General features: G+C 39.2%; 1 protein-coding gene across 2 annotated transcripts in view; it reads left to right on the top strand.

The window, feature by feature from the left end:
• The first annotated feature begins 1,343 nt into the window (after positions 1-1,343).
• EPHA3 (EPH receptor A3) overlaps positions 1,344-12,803 on the top strand; it is a 309,035-nt gene continuing 297,575 nt past the window's right edge. Inside the window, exon 1 of one of the 2 annotated variants that reach the window (XM_053308876.1) lies at positions 1,344-1,702. In XM_053308876.1, the coding sequence (XP_053164851.1) occupies positions 1,612-1,702 (91 nt within the window). In that variant the 5' untranslated portion in view covers positions 1,344-1,611. The remainder of the gene's footprint in view (positions 1,703-12,803) is intronic. The other variant, XM_053308875.1, reaches the window with a different exon arrangement.

The following is a 12,803-nucleotide window of genomic DNA, read 5'->3' on the forward strand; positions in this document are numbered from 1 at the left end:
TCCCATTTACCTGCAAGGTCAGACCAAGAGCTGGAAGCTATCAATTGGATCCTTTGACAAGGGTGTGGGGCCAGAGAAAAAGCTGCTGGCAATGTCTTCAGCTTGCCCCGTCCCCTTTAAAGCCTGCAAGCTGGGCTTGCCCATCAGTGAGGTTCAGTGAAGAGGCCACCTCAGGTGGTGGATTAATGGAAGAGATGGAAGGTGGTGTCTTACTCCCACCTTCACTAGCCACTTCACTAGGCTGCCCTGCCTCTACCCAACCTGGTGCATGATAGTACCACCACTGCTGCTCCTGGTCCCAATGAGTCCATTCTGCCTTCCTTGCCTTTTGAAAAGCCACGGGGCAGGAGCAGCTGCAAGTGTGGAGTCCTCTACACTGCTGCTTGCTCTGTTCCTTGCCCCATGTTGTTTCAAAGGAGATGAAGGCTGTCTCTGTGGGGAAAGCCCAGCTGAAGGATGTGTGGTGGGTATGGCCATGTAAGCAAAAAATAGATGGGGGGGCAGTTGATTAGGCTAAATAAAGTTTGCCTGGATAATGATAATGATTGCATGCTTTTATTGTATTATAACTTTGCTGTATTTGAAGCTGGTCAGTGACTGAAATAAAGTTTGGATTGGATTGATTCAGGAGGTGGCTTCAAGTTGGGGAAATTGGGTTTGTGTGTGTGTGGGCAATTGGTGTATGATGGTGGGGATGGGATTGGGTTTAAGCATGGTGAGGGCGAGGCCTGGGCAAGGCCAGCACATTTGTGGCGGGCAGCTCCCTTTGCAGGTTTGGAAAAAGGGAGGCCAGGCAGAGAAGCAGCTACCAACAGCCTCCCTTCCTGGTGCCCAGCCTCCCTGCAAGGATCCTGTCGGGAGCCCCTACTGGGACCGCTGCAGAGCGCTGAGGGAGAGAAGGAGCAGCCGGCATCTTCCTCCTTGCCCCTGCTCCTCATTAACGCCTGCAAGGGTCCAGTCCGGCTTTGAAAGTGGCGCCACGCCGGCCCCGGGCAAAAGAGCCGCCTGTCTCCTCCTCACGGCGCACCTTTTAAAGCGGGGCTCCAGCGATGGCCTGTGTTGTGTGGGCTCTCCATCGGCCCCCTGACAGGCTTTGATGGGGACGGCGGCTGATAGAAAGAGCCTCCCGCAGCAGCTTTCTCTCTCGCCTAAGCCTGAAACTAGCCAGGCTGCGCGAGTGCAGAAGGAGTTTTCTCCCCGCTCTCCTCCCGCCCAAGGGTCGAATCCGGAGCTGGGAGCTTGGCTGGCTTCGGGAGTGGCGTGCAAGGGCGACAAAAGTGCCCTCCCCAGCAGCCTCTTCTTTTCTCCCCGTCCTCTTTCACGCCGGCAAGCCTCGGAGCTCGCCGCGCTGTCCGATCGGTTCAGGGAAGCCTTTCGGCGTCCCTCGTGCTTTGGAGTGCATAGGCGGATGGAGGGGCGCTAGGACCCGGCGCGCTGCCAGCCGCCCTGCCGGCCGCCAAGGCAGCGCGGCAGACTCCTCCTTATCTCCAGTGTCAAACTTGACATCAGCCTGCAAGCGGAGCATGGTAACTTCTCCTGCAATCAGAGCGCTCACATCAGTGGCATGCTTCAGGAAGATATGCAGCTCGCGCTGCCCTCTGCTCCAGCAACATGGATTGTCACGTCTCCATCCTCCTCCTCCTCCTCCTCGGATCTGCTCTCAGCTGCTTTGGCGAACTGAGCCTGCATCCTTCCAACGAAGGTAAGCGAGGAGGAGGCGCAACCTTTAGGAAGCCCAGGAGTGCCCGAACTTCCCTGAATCCCGCTGGTGGTCCAGGGCATGCCTTTTTAAGGTGGTCCAGGCTTCACCACGGGGCAGTGGTGGCGTTCAGCCTGGATTTGTCTGTCTTTCTTTCTCTTCTTAAGGCGTCCACTTAGGGGAAACACCAGCGCGGCGTGGCTCAGCTCTGTGCTTTTCATGGCAGTGGCACAGCGGTGCTGGGCTGTTACTTTATTGTTCGCTCTTATGGACACTTATTGGCGAGGCAGAAGAAAACGTAGCTTTGGAGTGGTGTTTGCTGGGGGGTGTGTGTGATGATGACTCCCTTGTTGTGACAGTGGCCTGCCCTGACATTCGTGACTGCAGCCAGGGCAGGATGGATGCTGGTAGGTGGCAAGGAGAGGGTGCGCGACGCTTGCATGTTGTAGCAGCAGCTGCTGCCAGGAGGTTGGCTCGTGTGCCTTTTGCACAGTGACGAGCGAGCCTACTAGCCCTCGGGTCCAGCTTATAATGAGCAGGGCGTGTATGTTTGATGATTAGCATAAAAGTGATTGTAAGAGGAGCCATCGCAGGGATGCCCCTTCTGTTCGCCTAGGTTCACAGATGCATGCATTCGGCATCGTTTTAACTGTTTGGGGGTTGGATAGATGCACGTGAAAAAGGAAATGAGTGGCTCGTTTTAACGACGGTTAAAAAGCTGTGCTGATTTTGATTGGCTTCTCATTTTGTCCAATAGCTACGTTATTGATTTTATGCACATTAACAACAGATGGCAACAGTCTAAATGAGTCACTTACATCTATTATTGTGACAAATAATTGCAGTGAATAATTGTACCAAAAGAAACACACACACAAATCCTCTATGACCCACATTCTTTAAAATGTGTTTGCATACTAGAACTAATACTTGCTCTCCATGAATTAATTCTGTTAGGTTTGCAACCCATCTGATGCCACCCTTTGGCTGTAATAGAAAAGCTGTCCGTCTTTTTAAAGTGTTGTTTCTGACTCCCCACCCCCTAACTATATCATTTTAAGAATTGTATTGAGTCAGGAACTATAACAAATTATTTACATCATCATGAATGTTGGGGAGAAATGGATGTTTTATCTTGAAATGTGATTTAAGATGTTTCTTTAAAAGGCACACCCAATAACTGGATGATGAGGGGGTGCTAAATATTTTTCTCCAAGTACCAGGGTCTGCAAACATATTGGTTTATCTATTGCATTCAAAGCCAAAAGGGTAGGAAGAACTTCTAGCCTGAAATAATTGTGCATATCCTTACACCTGCTTGACTAGTGTTACTTACTAAGCAATTCCTGATTATGTTTAGTAAGCAAGAATCTCTAAGTGAAGTGGGCAAATAATTCCATCAGTGTTTTTGTATTGTGAAAGGCAGTCAAAATGAAATTATTATTAGACTAGGGAAATATATCTGGAAGACAAAGGTTGAATTTTGAAATCAACTGATTTCACACCACAGAAAGAAGGAATTTGTTCAGAATATTCTATTCTAAATTGAATAAATCATCTCCTTTATGCATGTGTAATCAAGGTTGGTTATCTTTAAATAATAGGCACTGCATAGAATAGAAAAATAATTAGTAGAACATGTATTGAGGATAGGAAAGATGTGGCATTTATCTATTGTTATATCCAATTTTTGGCCAATAAAGGAGAAATATCAGTGGAGGCCAGTTTGGAGTGGCATGCAGCTAAACTCATTGATAATCATTCAATTCTGTTGTTAGGCAGTCAATAGAGCAGAAAGCTCCAATCATATTGGCTGGCATAAATATGCTATGCATTAAGACAGCAACTGAAACAAATTAAGTAAGATCTTTAGTTAGTTATATCTTGTGGCATTATGTTGTTGTGTGTATCCTTTTGAATGTAATTTTAAATGTAAGCAACAAAATTCATATTTAAATGTAAGCAAAAAAAGTAAAGTATACTGAATATAGGTGTCCTCAGAAAGTGCTGTCTGGACAACACTTTTTCATTATCCAGCCGTTTAAAACATTTTTTTAAAACTGTCAATCTTTTTGGCACTGTCGTTAATTTTTATTGTTGATAGCCCACTGGCTTTAGACTATTCAGCTTTGAAGTGAAGAAACATAGATGGTGGTCAATTTTATAATTATGCAATTATAATTATGCAATTATACGAGAAAGAAATACAGAAAACCTTTAATTGTGTGGCTGTTTAAACACACAGACCTTTCCTGAAAGTTCTTAAAAAACAAAATGACTTTTAAAAGAGTACTTTTAAGGTGGCTTTCAAACATTTGAAATAGTCCCCCCCACTTTTAAAAGTACCATGTTTGAATGGATAACACGGACTTAAAATATTAAAGAGCTTCTAAATTTCATAGTTATTGTGATTGTCACATGTGAGTAGGATAGTCAAAACCTACAATGAGTTAACCCATCTACTCCTCCCACTCTTCAGTCACAGAAAACTAAGAAACAAAAAATAAACTGAATGCACTTGGTGAAATGTGTTAAATTGTGAGAAGGGGCATATTGGGAGTGCATCTTAAATCCTTATCTTGAATTCGCCCATATTTATATAGCACAGTACAGCAAACTTTCTAAATGTCCTGTATAAAACATACTGTGAGGTGGAGAACTTATTTCATATTTCTTACATAGAGTTTGCTATAGCAAAGGAAAGATATTCTTATACAGCATACAGTATATCCTGGATATGTGTGTGGCTTGCATTTATTCATTTGAAGATAGTTTCATAATTTTTGCCTCGACTCATTTTAGATTCTGTAATATTACACAGAAAACTAGCCAGTGCCATGTTTAGATTTGACATTGAATGGTTACTCTAGGTTAGATGTAATGCTTTGTGTCCATTCTGTTTTTTGCGCAGTGGGGGTTGGGCACATGATATGTCTCAGTGAAGCTCCAATTAGGCAGAGAGGTGATGAAACAGGTAATTTTCTTTTAAGCCTTTCCTGAAGAAATCTGTCATAGTAGGCTTACTTTGAGGAAATGGGGGGTGGAGGGGAGAACTGAAGCCACACATTCCTTTAAGCAGCCTCAACTGACTATTTTTCTTCTTCTTTTTAATACAAGTTTTTTGAAGTGTGAGCCATCTATTCAATAACAGGAAAATATCCGGTGAAATTAACATCTGAATTATAAATGGATTTTGATTGATGCTGAAGTTTAAATTCTGTTCTATATGAACAGAATTTCAGTCTGGAAATAGGCTCTTTTACCATCCATAACTTTATTTGTTTGGGGTGTACTATTTTAAAGGAAGATTCCATTTTCTTATTGATGGTGATGCAACTTATTTCAAATCTTCCAGTGGAATCAAGAAATCAAATGAGTGGTATAATCCGGCAATTTAATAGTTTGTCCTCCCAAATCAATTTTTGTAACGATACCATTTGCTCCAGGGTACCAGCAACCTTAATTTAACTGTTTTATAACCCACAACAGTTAACACTTGACCTAGGTCATTAACAGGATTATCAGCAAATTTGTTTAAGCTTTTACTGACAACCTGAATTGCTTCAATAATATTTTGACTGTGCAGACAGGAAACTTCTTTTAACCTCTCAAATCTCGCATAAAGAATTTCTTATGAACACAACTACCAAAAAGACACCAAGATCGTACATCTGTTCATGGTTACCAACAGGCTCCATTTTGGTAAACAGCAAGAAGTATATCAGACTCTCTGTTTACAGTGCGTGAGTTTTTCCTTAAGTGACTTCATTATTCGTTCTTAGCAAATCAGAACATTTGTTTAATGGTTAAGCTACATCTTTCCCCCCAGTAAACATATTTTAGCATTTATAAATATTAATGTGCTTTATAGTGATGTCAGCAGCTGCGGCATCTTCAAGTGGATCTGTGATATATGCAATGTCCCTATGGTTAACCTCTATATATACAATTGTAAGGCTTCAATCAAGGTTTAAAGGAAGCCTTGGAAATAGCTTGCTTTCTCAAATGAGTTCTTATGGCAAACATCTTTTGAGAAAGCACAAGTGTTTTATGTAATGATACAGAACAGAATGTTTTTATAAAACAAATATTTTATGTGCAATAATTATATATTAATTTAGGGCACAGTCCTCGGGGATGTTCTCTTTCACAAGCTGCACTGAAATGAAAGAGCAGCACAGAAGTCCATTACAGCTCTTATGCTGTTCCAGTTCATTTCAAGGTAATATGCAGAAGAGAACATATCTTGTCCTATAAGCTTGAGGTGGCAAAGGATGTTTAACAAAACAGAGGATAAAACTCTAAATATATGACAAAAATAAAAAGGCAAGCATCCATGAGAACTCAACATGATTAAAATTCCAACTCACTCCATCCGCTCACCCACGCCGCCCCAACCCATTGACGCCAGTTTAACCTCAGCCATTAAGTCAGCCCGAAGAAAATGGGCTGACAGTGCTCAAGAAGTCAGGTGTGGTTAGATCATGACAAATCTTGACATATAATGATAAAATTCCTGATGTATTTTTACTGTCATGTTAAAGAACTGAACTCCAAATGTGTTGGGAACAAAAGGCAGATACTTTACAATAAAAATAAATTGCAAGATTCTTAAGGTGGAATTTAGACAGGAATACAGACAAAGTCTTAAAAAGTTTTCATGCAGCTGCTTCAAAGTTGGTCTGTTTTAATCCTTGTAGATATGGTCAAAATAAGTAGATGAGCATGCTCTCTAATGCTCATTGTTAGTAATACTCCGTTATGACAAAACTAGAATGCTGTGTACATTACTTCGTCTAATTTTAAGAGTCGTTGGTAGGTTTTAATGATCTGAATATTCCTTTTGTTTGATTTAGTATTTTTGCTAAAGTAAGATTGATTCATTGGCTAATTTTATTATCCAGCGGAATGACAACTTTCAAAATGACAACATATTTGGAACATATGTTAAATATTAAAGAAGCCCAAATGTAAAATGTACGATTCTTCCCATAATTTATGTGCATGGCCTGTTTTTTAGAGAAGAATTAGGCAATTGATAATGGAAAAAATTAGGGTGCATGTTTAAACTTTCAAGTATGTGTAACTTTAGAAACCAAGCAACTTTAAGTAAGAAGCTTTCTGTTTCCAAAAATGCCCCAACAAGAACAAAACCTGTAAAGAAATCTAAACGCACTCAACAAGTATACTGCCTCTTTAATAAAAATCTGTATGATTGGCATAACTGAATATTTAACTTTGCACTTTTATCTGTCAGTTAGTTTGGTATTTAAAAAAAATGATCTCCATAGATAATACTGCATAGGGAAAATATTATTTTTGTCAATGAACGTTCTTCTAGTTTTGTTTCAAACAATACCAGTTTTCTTCAAGGAAAGTTGCAGAACTGTTCTTGTTTGTGTCATCTCCATTTGATGAAAGGTTTAGCAACACAGATGCAGGTGTTTCTTCTTCATTTTGTTTCAGCGTTCTGGACTTCCTCACCAGCGAGGGTCACTACAGAGCTGTTACCAAAAGTGAGACTAGAGGCAAACAGAGTATAAAAATTAAGACTCTTGTTGCTCAGCATGGCATCCATTAGGTCACATACCCTAAAGGTTCCAGCCTGATTTCTGATTTAATTTAACTTTTTCTTTTATAATAAAGATTACATGAGATGAAAGTGTAGATCCATATAATCAGAGGAATAAGAAAAGGTCTAGTTAGTGGATGTCAACATCCTTTTAATAGAAAGTATCAAGTCCTATAATACTTTCCTATTAAACTCATGTTAACTCCCACTTCATTTTTTCTGTTTTCTGAGAATAGACTACAATGCTAAACAAAATGAAATACTCTAGAGCAGTTCTATTCACAATATTAGGACTCCTCTGGGGAAAACAATCAGGTTTTCTGGTGTGTATATAATTTACATTTTTTCAATAATATGCTGTATAAATTAAGAACTGTCAGTGGATTTGTTTTAAACTGACTAGTACATTTAAGCTGACTTGTATTTAAACTGATTAGTTCTACTTAAGAGTCAGTCCTTTTGAAGGCATTAAGATTTACTTGTAAGCAAATATGTAAAGGTTGATGTTAATAATATTGGTGTGAAATGGATTAATATCTGATTTACATAGTGACAAACCCTGCGCTTCCTGAAAACCTGTGATTAACATTTCTTGATCCTGATCAGTTTTTTAAAGAAATAAGTACAGGTGGCCCTTGTTATTTGCGGTTCCAGCAACAGTTTCATGTATCCGCGGTGAGGTCCTAGGGACCTAGTTTCCATATCTGTGGGTGGAAAAACAGGCAGTTTTTTCCTATCTGCAATTTCAGGGCCACCGAAAATGCTGTCTGGAGTAATTTCTGGTGTCATTTCTGGTCACACAGAAGCCATTTTGTGGCTCTTTTTAAAAATCCCACAATTTTTTGCTAAAATTGTGGGTTTTGGTGGAGGGGCATTGCTGGAGATCTTGAGAGCAAGGTAGAGATCTGGAGAGCAAGGAAGATTTGCTTTCATGAAATGTGTTTGTGTGCCATGGCAATTTAAAATCCAAGTAGTTTATCTGGATAAATCAACTGGCACATACTTTTCTTATTTAACTATTTAAATAGCATTTAATTTTTAAATAATATTTACAATTTGCCCTGCAAACTGGACAAAGAGGTACCTTCTAAAGTGGGGGTTTAGTAGGGGAAAAGCAATGGATCCTATTCATCCCAGTATAGCATCCCTCCCAGTGACTGTTTGTTGTCTTCCTTGTGTCTTTCCTCCCATATTATTATGTGAACATCTTTGGGAAAGGGAACTCTCATTGCCTTTGCTATGTAAACCACTTTGATGACATTTTTGTTAAAAAAACGATATATGTTCAGAATAAGTACATAAAATGAAAAGCAACTTAGCCAGAATTTAGAGGGTAGGATATATATTTATGATCAGAATATACTTGAAGCAGAGAGTTCAGGACAGAGTGTGGTGAATGCTCTGCTGAAAATAAGGCATGAACTATCTCTCTTGCTGCACCACACTAAAAACTGTATAAGTATAGAAAAAGAAGAAAAGAAAAACTGTTTTATGAAGTTGTTTATATAATTTTTTATTTCAAGAAATGGTGATTTCTTTTATTTGCAAAGAAAAAAGGTGACAGTTTAAAATGAAGTGTTAGACATTTCCAATCAGAGTTAAGCTTTTTAAAAAGTTCCATAGATTTCAGTGGGAGGCCATTAAGCAAATAGCAGCTAAAAGTGCCTTACTCTGGCTCTTTACTCTCTTGCCCCTTCTGTTGGCCAAATGTAAAGATAAAACTGAGTTGTAAAAATGTAAATATGGTTGAAAGAATAGGAAGTTTTAAGTATGAATGTATGGACCGTTTTGAATCTCTCCTTATAATTACTGAGTGATATTCCTGAAGTCTTATTTATTGATATTCACAATTGTTCAGCTTGTTTGCAAAATTCACACCAGTACTGGATGGGATGGCTGAAATAAATGAAGATATAGAAATAATCATGCTTGAAAGGAAACGTTGAGAGAATGACAAAGGAATAAAAGCCTAGCCTGCCAAGCCTTTGGTTAGGATTAATGAAACCACAACAAATTAATTCTTTAACGTGCAGAGACGTTATTCAAGCCAACGCACTGTAAGTGAAAACTTTGAGGCAACTTTTTTCTCTTTTGTAAGCTACTGTATATCCTGCTGTTACAGGCAGAATGAAGAAGAAAATCCCATTAATCTTCTGGAAAAAATTGGGGAAAGAATAAAAACACATCGAACAATAGCAGCAGAAACATACAAGCATTTCAACAATGAAGTAAAGGGGTTTAGAGAGTAAGGTTCGGTTGGGTAAGCACATGAGATATCTTACAGGAATACGAACAGTTCTTCTGGTAGTTTGAGGCAGTTTGTTTCCCACAAAGGGAGGAGGCACACTCTTTACATAGTAATGAGAAAATAATGTCTCAATCATAGTATGATTTAATTGGTAGAAATTAAATTCAAAACATTTCCCAGTTATATTTTGAAAAGAAAGTTCTGTTGTAAGATTTGAAAAGTTCTTCAGTGCTTCCATTTGCTTTAAAGAAAGTGAGATGATTCCTCCCCCCGCCCTTGGGTTATGTCCCATTTTTATCAGTGGTTGCATTCCTCAAAACACTATTTCTGAAGACTTCTCTGTACAAATCCAATGCCGTGCATGTGCGTGCACGCAGACACATAAACGTATATTTAAAGTGCAAATAATGATTCTTTCCCCGAAAAGCTACTTGGCTTTTGACATGCAAACTTCACAATTGCAGGCTTTACAGTGGTCAGACAGAGAGAACTAATAGGAATTTTGCCATCATGTTTTAATAATAAGCTAGCAGAATATTTTATCTCTGATAGTTCTGAAGTTTTGTTTTGTCTTTATACATTAATGTAGCTTGTTTCATAGAAGCATTTGGAATAGCCAATATCTCAGTCTAACTGGACATATTTCTCCAAGAAATGGTGGGACAGAGGTGGAGGGAGAAGTCTGAAACAGAACTTCGAACTGGGGAGAAGAATACTGTGGAAAGATAAAATCTCTGAAGTCGTAATCTCGGCATAAACTTCCTTCTGAGTTTAGCAGAACTTTCATTTCAACTTTTTATACTATGTTTGATCCATGCACATCTCATTCTTTTTGCAGTTTGTTCTGCCCACATTCCTAATTCTTACGTATTTGTCTCTTTCTGTTCTGCTGAAAAGTGTTTTTCTCATATATATCTTTAATCATTTTTAAATGATGGGAGTTTTCTTTGTAAAACAATCTGGTGTGGCCAACTTTTTCCCCTTGAATTTACTTTAATTATTGCCCTTTTTTCCATATCCATTTTTATATTTATTGTTTGTAATAAGTCTTTTGCATAGTAGATATTTGATAATCTTTACAATTTGTGAATAGTTTGAATAATAAAGACACAACAAATGGTCTTAATGTTTATTAGAGCAGCTTATAGTTACAAAATTTGTTCACTTTGTGATTTTTTAGTACAGCAGTTTATAGCACAAAACTTGGTGTATGGAAAGAGTACTCTCTGAAACTCAAATTAAGATAGGTTGGATTCCAAATATTTTTAAAAGTAAATCTCATGGAGTTATGAGACTTATTCCAAGGTAGATGTGCTTATGTGGAGTAAGCACCACTGAACATAATGATAATTACTTGTGGAAATATAATAAAGACTTCTAAAAATATTGGGATTGACCCCCTATCTTAATTTGAGCTTCAAAAGGTAGCCTTTGTATATACCAAGATTTGGGCTTTTACCACAAAGTTCATAATTTTAATTCTTACCATGGCCTGGCTGCTGCACCATTTTAAAAATCAATATAAGTTTAAATATCTGTGTTTTAAAACTTGCTATCAGTAGAACTGAGTTACCAGATCAACTCCACCCCTGTTGTCCTGTTTGAAAAATGCCACCCCTCTCCCAACTACGCATTAGTTTATGGAACCCTTCTTGATTTCAAGAAGTTGATTTATGGAGATACCCCCCTATTTTACTTTTTTTATTTTTTGGCTTTAGTATGCTGTTTTGTCTCAGTGTGACTTTTCCCTAGGAGGTTACCATATATCTCAACTGCCTAGACACTAGTTTTCCATGCTCTTGTTTGGGTGCTGCAGTCCTAGAAAAAATCCTTTGCCCTCACTGTGGGAAGTCAGCTGTTCAGATTGCACAATCTTCATTGGTCCCATGCCAGCCATTGTCAGCTGTGCGCCCACACTGCAACACTGCGTAGGCGATTGGTTTGAACGTGCTGAACATTGTGTCCAGTAAGAGCCATCTGCAAGTGCTTCATGAGCTGCTTGGGTAAGGCGGTCAGTTAGGAAACAACCACTTTGGGACAGATGTTGTCTTTAGGGTGTTGTTGAATTATGGAGGAAATGAAATAGGGTAGAAAACACCTGCTCAGTAATGAAGGAAAACCAAATACACAGTGGGATCTATGCACACATAATATTTTTTTCAGTCTTGGAGAAGAAGACATGTTGTAAAATATGATGTATCTGTATTGGGACAGCAAGGTGCTAGAGTAAGGAGATGGATGACCTTACAGAATTGTGGAAAACTGTGTGGGGAAGACTGCAATAGCCAACATGAGTGTTTATCTTATCTATCTTGTTATTCTGTTTCACATGAGGAAATTGGGAGAGAATGTGTGTAAAATTTTTCTTGGAAAGGCAGAAAATTAAGCTGGGGCAAATCAGGTTTCTTTAAAAACTTGAATAGCAAGCACACATGTTCTGAATTAATTACCTCCATAAATTCTGTTAAACAATGAAAATAGCTTCTTGGTGACATCAGCAAGTTGGAAAATAAAGCCGGATTCAGCATTAGCATCCTGTTTTCCTCAACATGACACTTAATGGAGACTTTTGATTTTGTCAGCATGTTGTCTTTCTCCCCAGTGTTCACACCAGAATATTTAACCACTTGACTTTTTAATATGCAATGTATGGATAATTAACTCAAGGGAAAAACAGAAGTATTTTGTGGTTAGTTTGTCCATCTGCATATCTATGAATAAAATGTTGGACCAGGTCTTGAACGGGCAGTTCTTTGAAATCACAGAATCTTGGTTGAAGGGTTGGAAAGGAGCTGGAGGTCTTCTTGTCCAGGCCAATGCTCAGTACAGGAAACTGCTACGGCACCCCTGATGTAGGTAACACAGTTGACATGTATATGTGACTGGCAGAACATGATATTAAAGCTCTGGTGTTAATACAGGCTACAGACCTTTAAACCAGAGCAGTAACACTGAATGCCACAGGACTTCTTTTAAAGAAAGTTGTTTGCAAACTGTAGACCAAGAGTGTTTTTGTTTTTGCATTTTTAAAAGGTCTTTAATGGTTTAAACTCACATAAAAATTGTAGTCTTCTGAAATATCGCCATCGTCGTCATCATCATCTGATATCCAGACTAACACTGTGCTGGTTCAACACTCTGTGCCGTCGTATGACGGGCAATTTTTTACACTCTTCTCTCTGAAGCCCACTGCACTTCCCAAAACAATGCTCTTAAAGGCTGTGCAACCCTCAGGGACACATTTTCAAGAGATTCAGTGGGCTTCAGAGGGAAGGGGAAGTCGT

Source organism: Hemicordylus capensis, chromosome 3 (genome assembly GCF_027244095.1).
Source record: "Hemicordylus capensis ecotype Gifberg chromosome 3, rHemCap1.1.pri, whole genome shotgun sequence".
In the NCBI taxonomy this organism is placed as follows: domain Eukaryota; kingdom Metazoa; phylum Chordata; class Lepidosauria; order Squamata; family Cordylidae; genus Hemicordylus; species Hemicordylus capensis.